Source organism: Portunus trituberculatus, chromosome 39 (genome assembly GCF_017591435.1).
Source record: "Portunus trituberculatus isolate SZX2019 chromosome 39, ASM1759143v1, whole genome shotgun sequence".
Classification (NCBI taxonomy): domain Eukaryota; kingdom Metazoa; phylum Arthropoda; class Malacostraca; order Decapoda; family Portunidae; genus Portunus; species Portunus trituberculatus.
Genome location: NC_059293.1, coordinates 18,176,704 through 18,200,549, shown reverse-complemented (window position 1 = coordinate 18,200,549; position 23,846 = coordinate 18,176,704). Strand labels below are relative to the sequence as shown.

The 23,846-nt window shown below is 39.1% G+C and overlaps 1 protein-coding gene and 1 long non-coding RNA gene across 2 annotated transcripts; both read right to left on the bottom strand.

The window, feature by feature from the left end:
* LOC123515683 lies at window positions 1-23,350 on the bottom strand. Its single transcript, XR_006677960.1, has 2 exons — window positions 23,311-23,350; window positions 1-767 (listed from the first exon to the last, which is right to left on the bottom strand). It is a non-coding gene; the product is annotated as an uncharacterized LOC123515683 (long non-coding RNA).
* LOC123515681 lies at window positions 8,123-11,324 on the bottom strand. Its single transcript, XM_045274510.1, has 3 exons — window positions 11,173-11,324; window positions 10,680-10,740; window positions 8,123-8,977 (listed from the first exon to the last, which is right to left on the bottom strand). The coding sequence occupies exons 1-3, from the start codon at window positions 11,261-11,263 to the stop codon at window positions 8,794-8,796; spliced, it is 336 nt and encodes a 111-aa protein (XP_045130445.1). The 5' UTR covers window positions 11,264-11,324; the 3' UTR covers window positions 8,123-8,793.
* Window positions 23,351-23,846: the final 496 nt, after the last annotated feature.

Genomic DNA, 23,846 nt, shown 5'->3' with positions numbered 1-23,846 from the left:
TGTGTTCTATTTCTTTATTAACTCTTTACGTCGCGGGCTGCCCAGCTAAGACTACGAGAACTGATTAAGATAACATTCTTAGCCGCTCTATGAAACAGATAACTGTAGGAAATTATAAAGAAATAAGTAAGCTGATTTAATTTCGAAGATATCTTGATCATATTGTGAAAAGATGAAAGCATAAAAAGGAGGGAAGCACTTAGAAACTGAGAGACAATTCCAAACTTTACCAGTGTAAGGATGAAAGATTGCAGATATTGGTTAACTAAATGATATTGGAAGGAGTAGAATAGATAGATATTATTTTTGAAAATATCTTAATGATGTGAAAACTTGAATTTGTAGGAAAGATTGGAAAAACACTCAAAACAGATAGAAAATTCCAGTGTTTTCAGGCAGAGGAAATCAGAAAAATACAGATGCTGGTGTCAATTGTTTGGTATCACTGGGAAAGGGTTCAGACACTTTTCACGAGAAGGGAGTGAGAGGCAGCACTGATGGACAGCGCCCCTACACATTCAAAAGATCCATGTCAAGGCCGAGCTATCAACACTAACAGTACGTTGCATTAACTTGATAGGACAAGTGTAGCACTAACGCACCGCATCGCACGGCCCGTCACAACATCACATCACGTCAGGAACCGTGGCTGCCCACATCTAGGGCGCGATGAGGAGGAAGCATGATTGGTTTACTTTTGTATAGTACACACACACACTCTCTCTCTCTCTCTCTCTCTCTCTCTCTCTCTCTCTCTCTCTCTCTCTCTTGGAAATAACACACATTTTGAATTATAACTGAATCGAAAAAGTTTTATTGGAAACCAAATCGAAAAATACCAAAAAAAAAGGTCATTCCATGTAGTACGTACACATACGTAACACGAATGACATTTTTCCGTTACATGCAGTATCATTATTATCATTATTATTATAATTTTGTAATATTCACTTCGGAACCAATTACCGTAACAGTAACTCGATTATGTTCCTACCGTGCCTCTGAAATTTAATCAAGGTGCATTTTTTTTTTTTTTTAACCTTCTCTTGTAGTGGAAGGTAATGAAGGATATTCGTCTCTCATATCATTGTCAGGAGGTTGTCAGTACACAGCAACGCAAAGGCTTTCTCTCTACGCCAGCTGTATGTGCTCGGTTTAGCCAGGGTGATGGGCAGTTGGCGTTCTGGAGGCGAGGTGAGGTGACTGGCGTGAAGCGCAGTCTGACATCAACCCCGCAGATCAATGGAGACATGGAAGTGTGGTCCTTATGTCCCTTGAGGTAGTGGATGATGGCACTAAAGAGAGACAAAGAGTGGGAGCGTAGGGGCAGAGAAAGATAAAGAAAAGCAGAGGGACAGAAAGCGGAGGGAAGATAATGAAGTAGAGGGGAAAAAAGAGGAACAGGGAGAAGTGAATCTCATTGTCTTAGTTGTTTGTCTAGGGCTTCCTGTTTGGCTTGATTTACTGCTGTGTCTTTTGAGCATTGATGGCTTGTCGAGTTGCGTTACTGGTATCGCAGACCATCAGTTCTTCGATAAATGGTAGACCTTGTTCAGCACATTTTTTCTCAGTCATTACTTGATTCTTAAACTGAGCATTCCCGCATCTGAAAGTGGCAAAATATATAGAAATCAATTTTATCCATTCACTTAATCATTTTAGTTTGAAGCAGTCATGAATCATATTTGAAACTTAATGGTTGATTGGCGCGACGCGGAACCCAGATCAAGATCGTCACCACCACCAACACTTCTTAAAATCTTGACACTGATAAAATATTCAACCATGTTACGATCATTGTTCCATTGAGAATTTCTTGCTCTCTCTCTCTCTCTCTCTCTCTCTCTCTCTCTCTCTCTCTCTCTCTCTCTCTCTCTCTCTCTCTCTCTCTCTCTCTCTCTCTCTCTCTCTTCTCTCTCTCCCTCCTCCTCCTCCTCCTCCTCCTTGAGATTTCTTTAATCTCATTTGTGCTATATGAGAGGATCATTCTATGAGAGAGAGAGAGAGAGAGAGAGAGAGAGAGAGAGAGAGAGAGAGAGAGAGAGAGAGAGAGAGAGAGAGAGACACTTACTTCAGCTCTCCATCTTCTTCAATGCAGCCACTTCGAAAGTTGGCGACTTCACCACTCTCCTCTGAAACAAAAGCAATGATAATAATTACAATAACAACAAGGATAATAATAATGATGATAATAATAATAATGATAATAGTAATAATAATAATAATAATAATAATAATAATAATAATAATGATAATGATAATAACAACAACAACAATAACGATGATGGTAATAATAATGACGATGATGATGATGATGATAATGATGATGATAATGATAATAATAATAATAATAATAATAATAATAATAATAATAATAATAATAATAGTAACAATAGTAATAATGATAACACGTCTCTGCGATTCCTACGACAGGGAGAATGTTAGTCAGAGAGACATGAAAAAACAAACAAAAGAGATAAAGCAGAAACAGACAGACAGACACACGGACAGGAACAGAGATAGTTAAACAGACATAAACTAAACAGACAGTATAGAGACAGACACACAAACAGAAACGAGTGAGGATTTAAAAAATAATAAAAATGAACAGAGAAACAGAAGCACAAGGACACACTGATAGGCAGAAGAGACGAGGAAGGTAGCCACAGTGTCGCCCGTATTCAGAAACGCCTTACCCTCTCACTACGACAATTTTGCAAGGCCACAGAGACAACTAACCGGATTTTCAAGATAGTTTCTCCTTTTAACAAACTAGAAATCTTACCAGTCTATCACTAGAACCATAAAAATACTCTTAGAAACACGAAAACCTTCAACTAGAGCCTATGTTAAGCAGTTATGATGAGAGAGGAGAGCAAAGTGTTTTAGAATACGGGCCACAGAAACAGACAGACAGATTCGAACCTTCAGAGGACAGAGGTGCTGGGACGGCGAAGATCATGGCCGCCAGAGCCACGAGAGCCAGGGACACGAAGAGAGCAGAAGAGGAACCCATTGTTGCTGCTGTTCACTGTTCAGAGACCTGCAGTGTATAGACCTCTCGTAATCCGTTGCTCTTATATACCCGAGTGGGCGTCGCCTTTCCTATCCAGCTATTTAGCATATACGCTACTCCCTATTCTCCCTTATTCCTCACTATTCCTATCTCATCTATCTATCAGCCATGTAGTCTTCCGGTGACCGCGCACCTTATGTAATGCAATATTTTTTTTTTTTTTTTTTTTTGTGTGTTTTTTTTTTTCAGTAGCTGCTCTAAAACAAAGGTACCTCGCGTTGCTGTACTGTTTCGATTGTGTGATGATGGACCGTATTCTGTGAGGGTGTCTTGTTGTTGTTTTTTTTTCTTCATTTTCCTTTGTCATGCTGTCTTTTTTTTTCTTGATTCGTTGTTGTTTTTTTTCCTTTAATATATTGTAAGTATATTTTGTTTATTGTCATGGCTAAAATCAAAATTCATTCTAGTATATGGAACGGTTAGTTTACCTATTTACATAAATATCTTTAATTTTACAGAAGAAGAAATTCACCATACACAGTGGTTCCTAACCCGTGGTAGGCGCACCATTAGTGGGACGCGAAGGGTTTACAGATGGTATGTGAACACTTTCGTGGTCATATACGATTTTTAGTAAAATCAAATTGAATAATTTCCCAGAAAAAAAAATATATGATTGCATTACAAGATAAATTATAATCTGCCATCGATCAGCTGGTGGAAAAGAAACAGATGCATCCCTCGCAGTAAACTGAGTTATATTCCTTATTAGTTCATTTGTGTTCTACTTGTGAAAAATTTATATTTACTTGAATTTAGTTTTTCTGAACCAGGTGGTATGTGAGTACTGTTCGGGACCTCCAAGTGGTACTCCCTCAGGAAAGGTTCAGGAACCATTGTTATACACCATAGCATCAATACTTCAATAAACTGCATCTACAATTCCTAATCCTCGAGCATAATAAACCTTCAGTCAATAACAATTTCAAATCGGGTTGAATTATAAACCAACCCGCACAAACAAACATTCATTCAGTAACAATTTAATCTCTAGCAGAACTGAACACCCTTTACTCTCTTACAGTGGCTCCCTCGGTGACTTCCAGACGCGAGTGTCATGACGGGACGTGTTAAATGATGGTGGTAGTGGTGGTGGTGGTGCAGGAGTCTGGGATCTGCTTGGTGTTCCTGTCCTCTGCTTGGTATGTAAATCTCTTTCAGTTTACCTTTTGTGAATCGTAGCAGTTGTAAATCTGTCCACCAGCTGATCTGTGTATAAGAACTGTGCTGTCTTCTTTATTTCTTTTGTTTTGTCTTTCCTGTGTGTGTGTGTGTGTGTGTGTGTGTGTGTGTGTGTGTGTGTGTGTGTGTGTGTGTAGTCGTGTAACAGATGATGATAAGACGATTCGTTTTATAGCCATTTCTCTCTCTCTCTCTCTCTCTCTCTCTCTCTCTCTCTCTCTCTCTCTCTCTCTCTCTGCAGGGTAACTTGTTGTGGTGCGTCACTCAGTTGTGTCAGTATTCTGTGCAGCACGGCTAGCAAACACAGTATCAGTCCAGAAAGGTCCGGGGGTGAAGATAAACACTGCTTGAGTACAGTAGTGTATTGTTGCAGCCAACATAAATAACAAAGGGCTGAGACGAACGTGAGTGTGGTGGACCGTACTTTACGACAGCCAGCCAACAACTGGTGTGACCCAAGCTGTCCTGTGGCGAGCGCGGAGATATTCCCACAGCGCAGCAGATGACAAAGGCATCCTCTGTATAAAACATATATAAACTTAAATGAATACATAGTAATTAATTATATGATAGTATGGTATAATATAATAACAATTAAATAAATATGTGGATGTGGACTACCACAGCACCGCTCGGCCATGCTGGATAAAGGCGTCCTCGCCGAGGACACAGACATGGTAATGACAATGTAACCCATCAGATGGCACCTCTTCTACATGTCCCCTAATGATATGAGCTGAAATATTGTTGTATTAAATCCCAAGTGCATAAAGATCCATAGAACATTGATTAATATGATACTGTTGGCATTATGTATCTACTTTTTAAATATCCTCTATGGATAATTTTGAGAGAAGTTGGTCAAAACAAATTTTTTTGGGGGTGATTATCTTGTAATACTGCTATCAATATCTTATATACAGCATATTACAAGTCTAAAATCTATTGATTTAGACAATGAAATAGGTAAACACTTTGACTGTACTATATAGAATGACCCAGCTTTCTCAGTAACATCGTGATATATGTATATAGTTATTTTCATGGTGATTTTGGCATCGCTGTCACACTGCAAGCCTAAGGCAAGGTCAAGATCAAGACGCTGCAAAACGATCGAGCACACAACAAGCATTACAGGACTACTGTGGAGTGAGGAAAGAAGAATATGTGAAGCTTTCCTCCTCCTCATAGCGTAGTGGCATTGACATTACAGCAGGAATTGATTGGTTGTCTAGCAATGTGTTTGTTAATTAAGTTCAACAGGTGGCCAGCCCGAGTTGGGTTAGACAGCAGCACTCTCGCCAGGACACTCAAGTTGCCCATTTCTAATTAGAATTGTTGTCACCATTTACCAGTAAGTTGATCTGTGTGGTTTGGACTTTTAAGTAACATAAACATGTTATCTTCATGTTTACTGCCTTCTGATCAAGGGTGTACTCTTTGGGAAATGTGTAGACGACCAAATAAGTCTCAATGCCAGTTCACGAGAAAATCAACTTATATACATTTGTTCATGAATAGGGTTTGATTTGGCCTGTGTTACGACTTAGAAGGAATTATGTAGAAAATATATTATATCGACTTATTGTATTTCTATGTTTATAGAATGACACTGTAGGTATATTCTATATTACCCTTGTGTGAGCGAAGGGGACATATTGTGTTGCCATCTGCTTACAACTACTAGTTCTGAAAACTCTCCATACTATCATCTGTATATGAATACAGAAAAGCAATATAAATATATGAATGCAGAAACAAGCCAATGAGACTCCACATTGTAAAGCGATCATGAAAACATAAAGAAAATAATGAGATCAGCCATTGAGGTAAGACGACAATAGAAAGCGTCAAAAAAACACTGATAAAGACGACCGTCGGAAACACACAATCGAAATGACGTCGAATATACAGACAATGGGAGACAATGGAAAATACAGACATCGTAAATAGATACCAAGTCGTCGAGAATACAGACAACCAAGACGTTGAAAAAGACAGACAACTGAAGACGTCAAAAATATAGGCGTCAGGAATACATACAAGTGTACTAATGAGAAACCGTGGTCACCGCTTGCCACCATTTGTATCGATGAAGGAATCGTCCACCGCTAACACCGCTTTGTACTGGTTGAAGTGCAGTCACTTTGTACTGGTGATTTCCGCTGCTGGAACCACTTTTATCGGTGATTCTTGGACACCGCTAGAGTTGACTTTGGTAGTTGTGGCTTGGAGTGAAAAGGCTGGAGGCTTGTGGAGTTTAATGGGAGTGTGTTACTGGTCATAGGGGCTTGATAAAACACACTTGACTTGTATTGATAATTAGAATACTTGATTTACGGCACGGCTTCACGATAAGTTCTTGGTTTGAGGTGATGAAGATGAGCGTGAGCGTGAGCATGAGCGTGGGATTACTGAGTGAAGAGTGAGGCGCAAAGGTGAGTGAGTGAGACGACGGAGAGAGTGTCCGGCGCGATTGAGTGAGTAAAGAATGAGCAAGTGCTAAATGAGAGAGTGAGCTAAATGAGGGCGAGGAATTGAACTGAATTGGGGGGGGGTAGAAAAGTTCGGTGAAATACGAAGAGGTAAAGTGGATGGGAAGGGAAGAGTGGAGGGTTACAGTGAGAAAGGAAGTACAGTGGGGAGCGTAAAGGTGACGCGTAAACCATCTTGCCTTTATTTATTTATTTGTTTTTTTTTTCTTATCCGATGCGTGTCGTCATTTGCTGATAAAAGAAAAATTTGCTTTGAATCTAAGTAGGCTATATATCCTATTGATCTGCGTCATTATTGTTTCTATTCATTTATCTATCTATTTTTTTAGTATATTTATTATCTTATTTATTCTATTCATTCATTTATTTATTTATTCATCATTTTATTTTTTTATTTATCTATTTATTTATTTTATTTATTCATTTATTTTTTTGTGTGTGAAACGAAGTGAGTCAGGATGGAGGAAAACAGAGGAAGAAGGAAAGGTGACCAATCGGGATCCTGAGATAGACAGATCTGGACCAATGAGAAGAAAGAAGAATGAACCAATCAGGTGGCAGAACTTGGTCAATCACGATATGTCAGACGGAGAGGAGGATTGTGACCTGTAGAAATCCTTAAGGGAAGCGAGATCCCCACATACAAGAGGAGGAAAGAGCGGTGATTGTTACACTTGTAGAATACAGAGAAGCAGAGAGAACACGTGGTTACAATAATGAAGAAAGAAGAATGATGATGACTGATAAACAAGTGTACAACAAACTTTTTTCAGTACTCTCTTTGTACCTTGCATTATACCTGTCCTGCGCGGCTCATCTGATATCCCATTAGAATGCTAACTTGTACGGTACGTTGGATTTATAGATTCAGAACGAAAACTACCGTCCTTGTGTCCTATTTGTTTATCAACTCTTTACGTCGCGGGCTGTCCAGCTAAGACTAAGAAACCTTAAGATAACATTTCCAGCCGCTATATGAAAATAACTATATATTATCATAAAGAAATAAGTAAGCTGATTTAGTTTCGGAGATATCTTAATCATATTGCGAAATGCTGTAATTATAAGAAGGAAGGAAGAAGCTAGAAAAGGAAAGGAAATTCTAGACTTTACCATACCAACATTAGGATGAAAGATTACAGATACTTGTTAACTAAAGGATATCAAAAGTACTAAATTAGCTTGATATTATTTTTTTTATGCCGTGTTCTTATGAAAAGTCGAAGTTGTAGGAGAGACGGCCCGTCACAACATCACATCACGCCAGAAACCGTGACTGCCTACATCTATACACATACAAAAACACACATACTCTCTCTCTCTCTCTCTCTCTCTCTCTCTCTCTCTTGGAAATAACACACATTTAGAATTTTAACTTGATCGAAAAAGTTTTATTGCAAACCAAATCGAAAAATACCAAAAAAAAAAAGGTGCGCACACAACACACCATTCCATGTAGTACGTACTCATACGTAACACGAATGACATTTTTCCGTTACATGCAGTATCATTATTATCATTATTATCATTTTTTGTAATATTCACTTCAGAACCAATTACCGTAACAGTAACTCGATTTATTCCTGTCGTGCCTCTGAAATTTAATCAAGGTGCATTTTTTTTTTTTTTTTTTTTTTTAGTAGAAGGCGATGAAGGACATTTGTTTCTCGTATCATCGTCAGGAAGTCGTCAGCACACAACAACGTGTTCAGAGATAAGGTATTTCTCTTTACGCCAGCTGTATGTGTTCAGTTTAGCCAGGGTGATGGGCAGCTGGCATTCTGGGGCGAGGTGAGGAGACTGGCGTGAGGCGCAGTCTGACAGCAACCCCGCAGACCAGTGGAGATATGGAAATGGTTGGTCTTTATGTCCCTTGAGGTGGTGGATGATCGCACTAAAGAGAGACAAAGAGTATAGGAATGTATGGGCAGAGACAAAGAAAAAGGAAAGCAGAAAGTGGAAGGAAGATAATGAAGTAAAGGGAAAAAAAAAAGAGAGGAACAGGGAGAAGAGGTGAATTTCATCGTCTTAGTGGTTAGTCTAGGGCTTCCTGTTTGGCTTCTTGTTCTTGTTCTTGTTCTGTTGCTGTATTCTGTGAGCATTGATGGCCTCTCGACTTGCGGTACTGTTATCGCAGACCATCAATTCTGGGATGAATGGTAGATTTTGTTCAGCACATTGTTCCTCAGTCATTATTTGGTTCTTAAACTGCGCACCTCGGCATCTGAAAGTGATAAATCTATGAGAATCAACGTTATCTTCATCCATTCACATAATTATTAGTTTCAGGTAGTTAAGAATCATCAAAACCTTTCCGTATTAGAAACTGTTTCCAAGCTACACAATATCACTCAAAATTATTCAAAAATAGGAGTCGGAGATTTGAAAAGGAAAGGATAAATAGATGGAAAATTTTCTCCAAACATCCATTATTGCGAAAATCTTATCTGAAACTAAACAGAGTGATTGGCGCAGGAACGGAATGAAGCTGACGACGAGGAACTCATAAGATCAAGATCATCACCGCCACCAACACCTCTTAACTCCTTCAGTACTGAGGCGCATTTTTACCTTGATTTTTTGGGTATGATTAGACAATTTTATATGCATCACGAAGGGTGTATGGAGGTCAAAAAGTTAATGACCAGTGTCTTTACTAATCCAATTTTGACATGTTTTGAAGCTGTATAAAATCGTCAAATAGTAACCAGAATTAATATGAAAACGCGTCCTGGTATTGAAGAGATTGAAATACCTCGTTAAGTGTAATGTACAAATGTCTGCATGAATGTGTGTGTGTGTGTGTGTGTGTGTGTGTGTGTGTGTGTGTGTGTGTGTGTGTGTGTGTGTGTGTGTGTGTGTGTGTGTGTGTGTGTGTGTGTGTGTGTGTGTGTGTGTGTGTGTGTGTGTGTGTGTGTGTGTGTGTGATTCACCCCGGTCGTCTACTGGTCACCCAGCCAGTCTTCCCCATTACGAAGCTAGCTCAGAACTCATAGACCGATTTTCGGGTAGGATTGAGACCACAACACACTCCACACACCGGGAAAGCGAGGCCACAACCCCTCGAGTTACATCCCGTACCTATTTACTGCTAGGTGAACAGGAGCCACTTATTAAAAGGCTTGCCCATTTGCCTCCCGCCCCGGGACTCGAACCTGGCCCTCTAGATTGTGAGTCGTGCGTGCTATACTTTCCTGCGCGTATGTGTGTGTGTGTGTGTGTGTGTGTGTGTGTGTGTGTGTGTGTGTGTGTGTGTGTGTGTTTTTTTTATTTTCATTTGAGTATATATGTATATTTGTGTATGGATGTAGTTATGTATGCTCTCTCTCTCTCTCTCTCTCTCTCTCTCTCTCTCTCTCTCTCTCTCTCTCTCTCTCTCTCTCTCTCTCTCTCTCTTTTACACCCTTGTTCCCCCCCCCACCCCCACACAGGAAGTTGTCTGCATCGTTGCCTAATTAGAATAACAGATTTACTCAGTGTCGCCCACTAATTCGTGCCGTGACTGCTAGTGGCCCGCTGTTTCCTGTCCAGATAACGAACAGACACACGCGCTATGCTTTCGTGCGTGTGTGTGTGTGTGTGTGTGTGTGTGTGTGTGTGTGTGTGTGTGTGTGTGTGTGTGTGTGTGTGTGTGTGTGTGTGTGTGTGTGTGTGTGTGTGTGTGTGTGTGTGTGTGTGTGTGTGTGTGTGTGCATCCAAGAAGAGGAAACTCATTAAAGAACAAAATTGGAATAAGAAATAACCTTGATCTTCCTCCTCCTCCTCCTCCTCCTCCTCCTCCTCCTCCTCCTCCTTCTCCTTGCTATCTTATCAGTCTCATTTGTACTATATGAGAAGATTGTTCTATGAAAGAGAGAGAGAGAGAGAGAGAGAGAGAGAGAGAGAGAGAGAGAGAGAGAGAGAGAGAGAGAGAGAGAGAGACTTACTTCAGCTCTCCATCTTCTTCCATGCAGCCACTTCGAAGGTTGGCAACTTCACCACTCTCCTCTGAAACATAAATAATGTTGATAACAATAATAGTAATGATGACGATATCAATAATAATAATAATAATAATAATAATAATAATAATAATAATAATAATAATAATAATAATAATAATGATAATAGTAACAAGAGTAATAGTAATAATGATAATAGGTCTGCGATGCCTACAAGAGGGAAAATGTTAGTCAGAGAGACATGACCAAACAAACAAGAGATAAAGCAGAAACAGACAGACAGACGCACGGACAGGAACAGAGATAGTTAAACAGACATAAACTAAACAGACAGCATAGAGACATACAGACAAACAGAAACGAGTGAGGATATAAAAACATAACAACAAAAGATAGACAGAGAAACAGAAGCACATCGGCACACTGACAGACAGAAGAGACGAGGAAGGCAGACACAGAGACACACACAGACTCGAACCTTCAGAGGACAGAGGTGATGGGATGGCGAAGATCACTGCCGCCAGAGCCACGAGAGCCAGTGACACGAAGAGAGCAGAAGAGGAACCCATTGTCGCTGCTTGCTGTTTACTGTTCAGGCATGCAGTGTATACAAAACCTTATGTAACTCAGTTGCTTTTATATAGCCGAGTGGGCGTCTCCTTTCCTAACCAGTTATTTAGCATATACTCGACTCCCCTCCTCCCTTATTCCTGGCTATTCCTACTTCATCTGTCTATCACTCATCTAGTGTTCCGGTGACCGCGCAGCTCGTGTAATGTAACCTGTTTTTTTTTTTTTTTCGGTACCTACTCTAAAACAAAGGTGGCTCGCGTGATTCTACTTTTTCAATTGTGTAATGATGTACCGTATACTGTGAGGGTGTTTTCTTTTTTCTTTTCTTTATTTTTGTGTTTTTGTTTTTTTGCTTTGTCAAACTGTCTTTTTTCTTGATTCGGTGTTTGTTTTTCTTTACTGTGTCATGGCTAATCAAATTTCATTGTAGTATATATAGTCTGCATTCAGAAACGCTCTGCTCTCTCACTACGACTATTTTTGAAGTCCACAGAGATGATTAGTGGCGTCCTTAAGAGTGTTTCTCTAGTAAATAATATAGGAATTTTGTCACTCAGCCTCTAGAACCGTTAAACACCTTAAAAAAAAATATCGTGTAAAATTAGATAAAGCCTCTTGAAGTTGTGTAGGTGAAGCACACAAGTGTTTGAGAATTCGAGCCCTAGAACAGTTAATTCACGTATTCACACATCAATCTCTTCAATTTTACGGAACAAGAAATTCAGTTTGCCATAACATCAATTCCTCAAAGAAACTGTATCCACAATTCCTAAGCCACGAGCATAGTAAACCTCCAATCAAAAGCAATTTCAAAACTGGCTGAATTATAAACCAACCCACACAAACAAACCTTCAGTCAGTATCAACTTAAACTCTAGCAGAACTGAACACCCTTTACTCTCTTACAGTGGCTCTCGTGATGACTTCCAGACACGAGTGTTATGACTGGACGAGTTACGGGATGGTGGTAATGGCGGTGATAGTAGTGGTGCAGGAGTCTGGGTATCTGCTTGGTGTTCCTGCCCTCTGTTTGGTATGTAAATCTCCTTTAGTATGCTTTTTGTGAATCGTAGCAGTTGTAAATCTGTCCACCAGCTGATCTGTGTATAAGAACTGGGCTGTCTTCTTTATTTCTTTTGATATTGAAGTCTTTTGTTTTGTCTTTCCTTTCGTACGTGTGTGTGTGTGTGTGTGTGTGTGTGTGTGTGTGTGTGTGTGTGTGTGTGTGTGTGTGTGTGTGTGTGTGTGTGTGTGTGTGTGTGTATGAGTGTGCCTCTGTGTTTACGTGCTTGTTTGAAAGCTTGGAACTACCCACGCCGTCCTTATCGTGTTCTTATCATCGTCAGCTTTGAATCAGTCTTTTCCTCTTATGATTCACTTCCACCATCACCACCACCACCACCACCATTACTCACTTCCACTAACATCACCACAACCACCACCACCACCACCATCACTAACATAAATGGACGTTAAAAGAAATTCTACCATCGTACGGAGAATAAACCACAACGGAAGTAGAGAAAATTATGATGACATTAATAATAATAATAATAATAATAATAATAATAATAATAATAATAATAATAATAATAATGGAGAAGAAGCATCAGCGAAACTATATATAGTCGGGAATAAACTCACCTCGTCACACCTGTGTTTCTCTTCACCTCCTTCACCAACTTGTCTGAATGTCTGAACAACAATAATAAAGATAATAATAACAATAGTAACAATAATAATAAAGATAATAATAACAATAATAACGATAATAATAATAGTAATAATAATAATAATAATGATAATGATAATAATAATAATAATAACAATAATAACAATAATAATAATGATAATGATAACAATAATAATAATAATAATAATAATAACAATAATAACAATAATAATAATGATAATGATATAATAATAATAATAATAATAATAATAACAACTATCGTATGTCTAAACTAGAGGTAAATAAAAAAGTGACGAAAATGGAAACAGTTATTATTTGCAGTCCCTTTTTTTTTTACATAATGGAACATAAAAATAGAAAAAAAATTAAACAGTAAGAGGAATAATGAGTTCGCGTGTGGCGGAGTGATGAACTAGATGTGGCAAGATACAAACACAAAAGGAGAGTTCACGTGTTTTGTGTATACTCATTATGTAGGGTTTGTTTACGGAAATTTCAGGGTGTAGGGGCAATGCACTCTCATCACTCTAAACTCGTGACTTGTGTGGCGGGGTTTATTTCATTTCATTTATTATTCTTTTTTTCTTCTCCTTTTAAGAATTTGATGAGGAAAATTTCATGATTGATATTTTAGAGTTTTATTTATTTATTATTTTTTTATTTATGTATTTTTTTCTTAAGAATTTGATAGAAGAAGTTCAAGAATGATGTTTTAGAGACGAGTTTTTTTTTTATTCATTTTCTATTATTATTTTTTTTCTTTTTTTAGGATAGTTTGATAAAAGAGGTTCTAGAAATAACACTTTGAATTTCATGTATTTCTAGAAGGATTTAATGAAAGGGAGGGTTCTAAAATGACGTTTTGCAGAACAACAGAGTGCATAGAATGAGAAGTGAAAGGTTAGTTATTCTTTTTTTTTTTTTCATACAGACACGGAACAGCGGAAGTTTGTCTCACTAATTACCAGCTATTTATCCCCTCACCTCCCTCCCTCTCTCTCTCTCTCTCTCTCTCTCTCTCTCTCTCTCTCTCTCTCTCTCTCTCTCTGAAAGGGATTCTCTAACTGGAACCACTAAAACTCATAACTTCAAATTTCTTCTCTTCCACTACTTTCCATATGCTCTAGCTGAAATTCCTCGTGTTTTTAAGGGTGCTTCTATGATTCTATTGACGATACTTTTATGACAGGCATATCAAAGTGGCTGGCGGCCTGGCGTGGGCTGCCATGACCAAAGGACGTGAGGGTGTGAGAGGCGTATAGGATCCCTGGCGGCGTGGCTTAGGTTGGGCTGAGATGGTCTGTTCCTTTTCCTGCTTGTCCTGTGATGACTGAGTGTTTGAGTGAGGCCAACAGAGGAGGCGCCTCAGCACTCCCCTCCACTGCCATGGCCAGCCTCTGTTAACATTGAGACCACTGTAAAAAAGAATGAAGAATTTATTTGCATGTTATACAAAGAGTGATAAAAGGAGAAGCTTGCATGGATATAGAATATATAGACGAAAGCGAAGAGAAAAGATTAACACCCCCTCAGTACTGGGACGCATTTTTACTTTGAGTTTTGAGTGTGATTAAACGATTTCATTGACATTAGGAAGGGTCTATGGAGGTCAGAAGATTTATGGCCACACTCGTCACTATTTTAATCCTCACATGAGTTTTTGAAGCTGTATCAAACCACCAAATAGTAACCAGAAAGAATATGAAAATGTGCCATGGTATTGAAAGAGTTTATTTTGTTTTCTACAGGTAAAAAAGGAAAGATTTAATTAATACGTTGACGAAAAGGAAGTTATGCCATTACTTCTTCACATTTGCACTGAAGGTAATAGATGAAAAAAAAATGAAAATGAGAGAAAAATAAAATAAAAATCACAATATTACATGAATTTTCCAGTTTCTCAAATTCGTAGACTTACCTTTAAAGCATTTTAATTTACTTATTGCCTGAAGTCGCTACATTAACCACCATAGAAACTAAGGAAATGGAGAAACAAAGAAAGAAACGTGCAAATATACATAAAGGAACAAAGGGTGAATGGAAGACAACATGAAAGTTACGCTTCCTTGTTCTCAGCCACACACACACACACACACACACACACACACACACACACACACACACACACAGCATCTTCCCTTCTTCCCTTCCACACAATCTTCATTCTTCTTCAGTTCCCTCTCTTCACCTTACTACGGTACTGTATTGATTCGCCGTGGTATGTTTTGCTCTCATCTCTCCTCTTTTCATTTTTGTGTGTGTTTCGTTGGCGAAGAGAGAGAGAGAGAGAGAGAGAGAGAGAGAGAGAGAGAGAGAGAGAGAGAGAGAGAGAGAGAGAGAGAGAGAGAGAGATTAGCAGCTCTTATCTCAAACTGAAGAGATAAAGGGACGGAAAAATATTTCTATTCTCATTTGAAAAGATGACGCGACAGTATGAGTAATACGACACACACACGCGCGCACACACACACACACACACACACACACACACACACACACACACACACACACACACACACAGAGGGTAGGGCAAGATGCGTATAAACGACCAGCCATGACTTATAAAATTTGAAATACATCGCAAATATGGAAAAATTATCTAAAAAAAGAAAAATGCAAAAATGGAGAGCAAACACTCATGCAAGGCCACACACACACACACACACACACACACACACACACACACACACACACACACACACACACACATCGCAGTTCTTCATTAAGTATATTTAGAGAAACAGCAAGATGTAATGATTTTAGAGAGAGAGAGAGAGAGAGAGAGAGAGAGAGAGAGAGAGAGAGAGAATCTGGGAGGTACCATAGAAGAGGAAGGCAAGGATGGGAGAATGAAGAGATAGAAGAAAAGTGACAAGAGAGTTTTCATCAAACATTTCTTTCTCAACACTCTGTATTCGTGTTCGGAATGTAACGTCTTTTTTTGTGTGTGTGTATCGTGGGGGTAAAGGAGGGTAGTAAGGGGTAGAACTGTATTAAAGGCACCACCGTTTATTAAGGAATAAACACCAGTTGAAAAATAAAGGAACTGAAGTGAAATCAAACTATAGGAAATTGATTATCTGGAGAGGTTTTCGCTTCCAGTAGTGATATGGTAACTTCTTGCTGCTACTATACTACTACTACTACTACTACTACTACTACTACTACTACTACTACTACTACTACTACTACTACCATCACCCATAATACTTCTAAATCCCTCTTAACACCTTTCAACTCACACACACACACAAAAGTAGGATCAGGGTTGAAAAAAAAAAAAGAAAAACAAGATGCTTCCACTCCATTTTGAAGAGGGAGAGACAGAGAGACTGCACAAGAAGACAAGAAGCAATTCAGATCATAAAACGAACGCTTGATCTTGCCCTTGGAAAAACCGCAAGTCATGGGAGGCGAAAAAAGAGAAAGAAAATAGGCACAGAATGGCAGGTTATTTCAGATCGAAGCGGTCAAGGGAATGGACAAGTGGAGGGATGTTGGTTTAGTGTTGGATTGGTACAAGGAGAGAGAGGAGTTATGAGAAGTGAGAAAAAATTGTTTGTGGTTGGCGCTACGTGGTTTTCTCGAGGTGATTGAGTGCGTGTGTGTTCATTTCAAGTGCTGGAGACAAGTAGTGTTTGTAGTAGGAGTGGGAGTAGTGGTAGTAGTAGTAATAGCAGTAGTAGTAGTAGTATTTGGTATTTGAACTATTACTACTACTACTACTACTACTACTACTACTACTACTACTATTATTACAACAGCAACAGTATGAGACCAGGAAAGCGAAAAAATAGTATACTTGTTTTTCCATTTTCATCTGTTGCAAGAGAGAGAGAGAGAGAGAGAGAGAGAGAGAGAGAGAGAGAGAGAGAGAGAGAGAGGGATAGTTTGAACCAAATAAGAGAATGCAGTTCATAGTATTAGTACTTAATAATAGTGTTTGGGGAAGTTCCCTTTCATTGAAATTTTTCTTTCAATTGAATAGTTCGCATTGTACTCAGCCTACTAAATGTGTCGTTATTTGCTGTACTACGATTATTGTTCCGTTATTTTTTTCAATAGGCACACACACACACACACACACACACACACACACACACACACACACACACACACACACACACACAAGGAAAGACAGGTGTTTCTAGATAGATATACATCACTATCAACCCTCCACCTTCCATATCCACCACCACCACCACCACTACCACCGCCACGTATGCAAAACAACACCACTTTTCAGATGACCGATAAAGCGAGCAGTTGATTTACGTGTATAGTATGCAAATCCCACACCGGCGGAAAATACCGTGCGAGTGGGCGGTACTGTCGCCAGAGAGGACGAGAGACGGAAATAACAAGTTATGCAAGCTGTCCTGGGAAGCTGCAACAGAGGGAGCCGGCGGATGTGAACTGGTAGACACAATGGCGCGGATATAGCGGTGAAGCAACAAGGCAACAATGCAACCACTCACTCGCTGCCCAGATACCTAGATAAGTACTGTGGCATTGGCCCCCCTATGCGGTCCTTGACATGACCGGCCCATTCCCCGCTGTGTCAACACCCAGCACTAAGCATTCTTGTTTATGTAACTCGGACACGTGTCATTTGCCTGGTTCTGTATTGTCTCCTGTTTTCGAGATAGGTTTCAAGATACTTTTCATTTTTCGTTTTTTTTTTTTTTTTTTTTTTTCTAACTATACTTTTTAGGGGAACAAGTGCAGTACCTTCAACGGGGTTTCTTTATGTTTTGTTTGTGCTATTGTTGTTATTGTTGTCGTTGTTTGTTGTTGTTGTTGTTCTTGTTGATGTTGTTGTTGTTGTTGTTGACGTTGTTATTGTTGTTGTTGCTGCTGCTGTTGTTGCCACAGATTAGAGCCTCCTTTACGCATTCCTGTTTCTGTATCTGCTCTTGTTTCCTGCTGTTTCAAGGGAGCGGATTACCAAACATTCTCAGATTTCAAATTATCTTTTTTTTTAGACTATTTCTTTGGGGAAATTATTAATTACGCATTGCATATTGAAGAGTGTATTGTTAAGTCCTCGCTCTAAGCTGTACTACGATCCTTTTTTTTAAGCTTATCTCTTTAGGGGAGTTCCTAATTACGCAGTACTTACCATCTCATTCCCTCCACTCCTGCTATGTTTTTCTTAGGTCCGGCAGAAGGTTAGGTGTGCCTACCCAACGCACTGATAGGTATAAGAAATCATTTGTACCAAAGAGCATCATACTTTTCAACCACTTGAAATAAAATAGTAACAGTGTAATTACTTTGTGTGCAATTGTGATACTTCTTGTGACTGTCTGTGATTTTATACTGTAGATGTTTCTTTTTTTTATATACCTTTAGCTAACTATGTCAATATGAGCTCTAGCCAAAAAGAATTTCAATTTGTAACGTTATGTTGCAAACTGGCAATAAATTATCTATCTATCTATCTATTTATCTATCTATCTATCTACTTATTGAAGAGTGTATTGTTAAATCCTCGTCCTCACTTCCTAAATAAAACAGTATCAGAGTTCAAAGACAACATAAATGAAGAAGCGTATATATTGTTCCTTCTTTTCATATTTTCTAGTACATTCTCTTAAAATCAACCCTACACGGAAGTTCAGTGCATGAATTGCTATGCCAGTAGACACCAACAGTATCTGACCAACCCGTGACTCGTCTGTAACCTTGAGGAGCGAAATGACTCAGACCAACGTGAGACAGATGGCTAACCGAGTCTGATAGCCGGGAAACTGAGAAAGCAAGTAAATGAGCTTGTGTGCGTATGCGTATGTGTGTGTGTGTGTGTGTGTGTGTGTGTGTGTGTGTGTGTGTGTTGAAGGAATATGATTAACTTTACAATTATGCATGCACTCTGCGTGAACCATGAAGGGCAGGATAAGCCGGAGGGCACGTCTTCGCTTGCCTTTGTTTTTTTGCTTTTAGGTCAAGATGTCACAAGGACGTGATGAGAATAATAGTTTCATGAAAGCAGCTGTGCATAATCGTTAGTCTGTCTGTCCTTCTTCACGTTAAGTCGGATGAGGAAATAAAATAGCAGCGATGAAATATATATATAGCGATGAATCTTCCTACTCCATTTGCCAAAGAAGGAAACAAAATAACAACGAAGAAAGGTTCTTATTCTAATTTCATCATTATTTCATGTTAGATTTCGTTCTATTCTACTTTAGTTTGTTCTAGTTATTTATTCAGTTTCGTTATTCTACTCATTTCACCTATTTACTTCTCAATTTACTTATATTCTTTTATCTATTTGTATGTTCATTTATCCATTCTTTTTTTATTTTCCTACTTGACTTTCCTCACGCCCTTAACCCCTTCAGCACCTTGACACGTTTCCATATTTATTCTGCTTTCTGTTCTCATTCTATACTGCTTCAGGCACTTATGTGGGGATTAAAACAGGGAAGATTCTGGCTATTAATCTTCTGACCTCCATAAACTCTTCCTAATGTAAATGAAATGGTCTAATCATACCCAAAACTCATGGTGAAAATGTGTCGTGGTATTGAAGGGATTAAACAACAACCAAAAAAAAAATGAAGATGTCTACACTCCTCTACTTCAGGCGCTGTTTTATTATGTATTGGGTCCTCACGTTCAGCCTTCGCAGGGATTAGCAGGCTTCCATGTGTCAAGGATGAAGGCTAATTTTGATTGCAGCCTTGCATTCGAGTCTGCTGATTACTCTAACTCTCCTCTGTCATTCAAGTGTATGTTCCTTTTGGTCAATTATATTTCATTGTTTTCTTCTGTTTTTTTCTGCATCTACTTCTCGTCTTCTTCTTCTTCTTCTTCTTCTACTACTTCTACTTCTTCTTCTTATTATTATTATTATTATTATTATTATTATTATTATTATTATTATTATTATTATTATTATCATTATTTCTATTATTATTATTATCATTATTATTGTTATTTCCATTATTATTTTTTTTCTTCTTTTTTCCTTATTCTTTTTTTTTACTTTTTCATGAGGCGTTAATGTAAAAAATATTCCTGGTTAAATCTGAATCGCGGTTAGTTGGTCTTATGTTCTTATACTCTTCGCATTTCGATCACCCTCTTCCTCTCCCTTAACGGTGTGGTCCGTAAGTCAATACTTTCTACAGACCTCTACGCTGGGCAAAAAGCTTCATGTGGTATATACAAGAAGCAAAAAGAGACGATAAAAAGAGTCTTATCAGCTCCCGGCTCTCCTAAGACTTACGTAAGGAGCTGATACACATCCGAGGCGTTTTTTGGAGAGTTAATGTAGGACACTGGGTGAGTCACGCGCCTTCCCATAGCGGAAACCCTCGACTTGATGTCATATGGTTCACAGGATGTACGCCGTTGAACAGGTTGCTGCTGCCTTTGATGTCTCCTTTGTTCCTTTTCTCTCTCTCTCTCTCTCTCTCTCTCTCTCTCTCTCTCTCTCTCTCTCTCTCTCTCTCTCTCTCTCTCTCTTCTGAATTAGTTCCTCTGTTCTTGTTTTCTTATTTGATTTGTATTACCGGAACATCATTAGTCATTCCGTTCAAAAATACAACTCACATCGTCTTATCAATCATCAGAGAGAGAGAGAGAGAGAGAGAGAGAGAGAGAGAGATATGGGACAGATGGACGGGTGGTTGACGCACGCACTGAGGGAGAAAGGGACAACAAAGAAGCAGGTCAAGTTGGGTCATGTTACGTTGTTGGGATTGGAGACATGATGCTGAGAAAGAGGTCAGCGGGTATCCTGTTTCCGAAGAGAGAGAGAGAGAGACGCTTCTTTCTCGTAAATGATATATAGCCTTTCTCTCTCTCTCTCTCTCTCTCTCTCTCTCTCTCTCTCTTGTTTAAAGGAATACGAACCGTGTGTTTTAATATATAGAACACAATAATAGCGAAAACTCGTTCCCTTTTCATATTAGCTATCTTTTACTGACAACCGATCCTTTATGGCTGTCTTTTTTATTGGTTGCAGAGTCATATTAACAAGATTTCTACATTATTGATAGGAAAATCAGTCTTGAAAACTCAACTAATCATCTTTGTGGCCTTTAAAGACAACTGACCCTTTATTGCTGTTTTTTTTATTGGTTTTAGAGCATATTAACAAGATTTCTACATTATTAATAGGAAAAACAGTCTTGAGAACTCAGCTAATCATCTCTGTGACCTTTGAAAATAATCGTGGTGAGAGAGTGGAACGTTTCATATCACGGGCCTTTCCCATATCATCGTTTTCTTTTCCTTCCTCCTGCCATGTGCCGCAGATTGCACGGGTAAGGAAGCGTCGTGCGCCAGCTTGGTATTCAACGGTGTGTGTACCTTGTAGGCGTGGTAGTGTGTGTGTGCCCTTGAGTGTGTGAGATGGGGAGGTTGGTATGCTTAGATGATACCGCTGTTTATATTCTCTCTCTCTCTCTCTCTCTCTCTCTCTCTCTCTCTCTCTCTCTCTCTCTCTCTCTCTCTCTCTCTCTCTCTTAGTTCTTCTTATTACTAACTACAAACTGAATTATGAAAGGATTTTATAATGAATGAAAAGCAGAAATAATAGTAATAGTAGAACTTTTGTTGTTATTGCTGTTGTTGTTGATTATGTTGTTGTTGCTGCTGTTGTTGTTGTCGTCATGCTCCGTCCATCCAGCTATCTATCTTCCTCCCATTCTTCTTCTTATCTAACTGTCTATCTATGTACATATACGTAATCTTTTCTCGTGTCCCAGCGTTTATGGAGGAAGGCAGATACATGATTTGCTCAACACGTATCATACCAAGACATGAGTACGATATCAATGATGTGTTTCTCTTTACTTGTCACTCTTGGCAAGTAAGACGAGAGGCAAGTTGCTGTATTGGTGAACGCCGTAACTTATGAGTGACTAGCCTATACCTGATCAGAAAGAAACCAATCTCTGCTGGGGAATTTATAGATATAGTATTTACAGTGCAGAAGGTCCTTAACAACTGCTAAATGAAGGCACTGACACATAAATTTTTTAACCCCTTCAGTACCATGACGCGTTTCCATATTCATTCTGCTTGCTATTTGGTAATTTCATACAGCTTCAGAAGCTCATGTGGACATTAGAATAGTGAAGATTCCGGCCATTAATCTTCTGACCTTCAAATACCTTTCCTAATGTAAATAAAATGGTCTAATCGTACACAAATGTCAAAGTAAAAATGTGCCCAAGTATTGAAGGGGTTAACAGCTCGTATCTCAAAACTATCTTCACTACATGTACATGTAGAGTGGAACCACGCGTGCTTTTGGGATCCGAGGGGTCTCCAAGCGCACGGGTTCGAATCCTGTCCACGGTCCGAGTGTAGGTTGGGCTTTCTCACTCGGGGTAACGGTTTCCTAGCGGGTGGGCCTTGAGATAGGGGGTACCCAAAAAGTATCCCCTTTAACCCATAAATTCCCGTGAAAAGCCCACATGGTATAAAAAAAAAAAAAAAACTGCATCTCCTCCCTAAGTTATAAACCAATTTTAGTTAAGTTTGCTTCCCTGGAAAGAGATAAAGTAAGGACTAGTAGTAAGAGAAAGCGCCTTTGATATATGGTCAGTCTGTTAGTGTCCCTTATCACATATTCTCGCTACATGTCCTGCATTAAATAAAAGGGTAGTGGGCAGAATTTACGATGGTTGCGCACACACACAAACACCGCCAGATTCAAGACGCATGTGATATTCCACGCTGCTTGCTCTCTGTTCCCCTACCCCCCTGCCCAGCCTTAGCACCTCGCTCCACAACGTACTCTCTAACCCTTTGCGAAGCTTCTGAGTTACATAGCGTCAGAAATAAAAGGACCTTCGTTCGTGATACTGAAACGTCAAGTGTATTGTAATGAATTATTGTATATTTTGATAGCTATTAGTACTTCTCTTCCTTCTCACTCACTTTCTTTTATTTGTTTCTTCTTTTGCTTCTTCTTCATCATCATCATCATCATCATCATCATCATCATCATCATCATCATCATCATCATCATCACCTTCTTCTCCTTCTTCTTCTTCTTCTTCTTCTTCTTCTTCTTCTTCTTCTTCTTCTTCTTCTACTACTACTACTACTACTACTACTACTACTAATAATAATAATAATAATAATAATAATAATAATAATATTAGAACTGCTATTAAATATTTTCTCCTCGTTCGCATCATCTTATATTTTCTTCCTCTTCTTCTTTTTCTTCTTCCTGAACATCCTTTTCATCTGTTTCTCCCTCATTCCCGGAACTTTCGCTTAGTTAACGAATGCTGCAAGATCAATGACAGTTTATTAAAGCGCCATGGAGGCCAAACTTGTTTATATAGCGGCTCCTGTGAACTCGTAAACTACTACAACCTCTCTCTCTCTCTCTCTCTCTCTCTCTCTCTCTCTCTCTTAGTACAACGCATGCAATTGCAAAGTACTTCATCAGCATTCTTGCACTAAGTAATGGGATTTGAATGGACTGGGATGAGGTTACGCCACTGCCAGTACTTCAAAGGATGAGAGCGCACTGGTGGAGCCTCAAGTAGAGAGAGACAGAGATGCGTCATTATGAAACTTCAATGCGCAGTGCCTCCATTATACTAAGAAGCCTCCATTTTAATTAAGTAATATGGGGTTTCATGGTGCTTTTGTTGTTCTAGTGACAGATCATAACTATTTCTATTCATTTTAATGCGAAAAAAAAAAAAACGAGAACCCGGCTAATCATCTCTAGGTCTGAATTGAAGTAAGTATTCGTGGTGAAGCGCGACGGACTTCCAGTATCGCACTTCCTTGACAGACGCGTCTTGTTCACTGTCTACCTTGAGACGATACGCAGTGGACAGCAGGAGATAATAGGCGTGTTGCATTATTCTCTCTCTCTCTCTCTCTCTCTCTCTCTCTCT

Bases quoted from the DNA above. Each gene is read 5' to 3' on its own strand.
- LOC123515681 (XM_045274510.1), bottom strand. From the start codon at position 11,263: ATGGGTTCCTCTTCTGCTCTCTTCGTGTCACTGGCTCTCGTGGCTCTG. The intron at 10,741-11,172 runs GTTCGAGTCTGT...TTTATGTTTCAG, and splicing joins ATCACCTCTGTCCTCTGAAG to AGGAGAGTGGTGAAGTTGCC. The intron at 8,978-10,679 runs GTAAGTCTCTCT...TATCACTTTCAG, and splicing joins GAAGAAGATGGAGAGCTGAA to ATGCCGAGGTGCGCAGTTTA.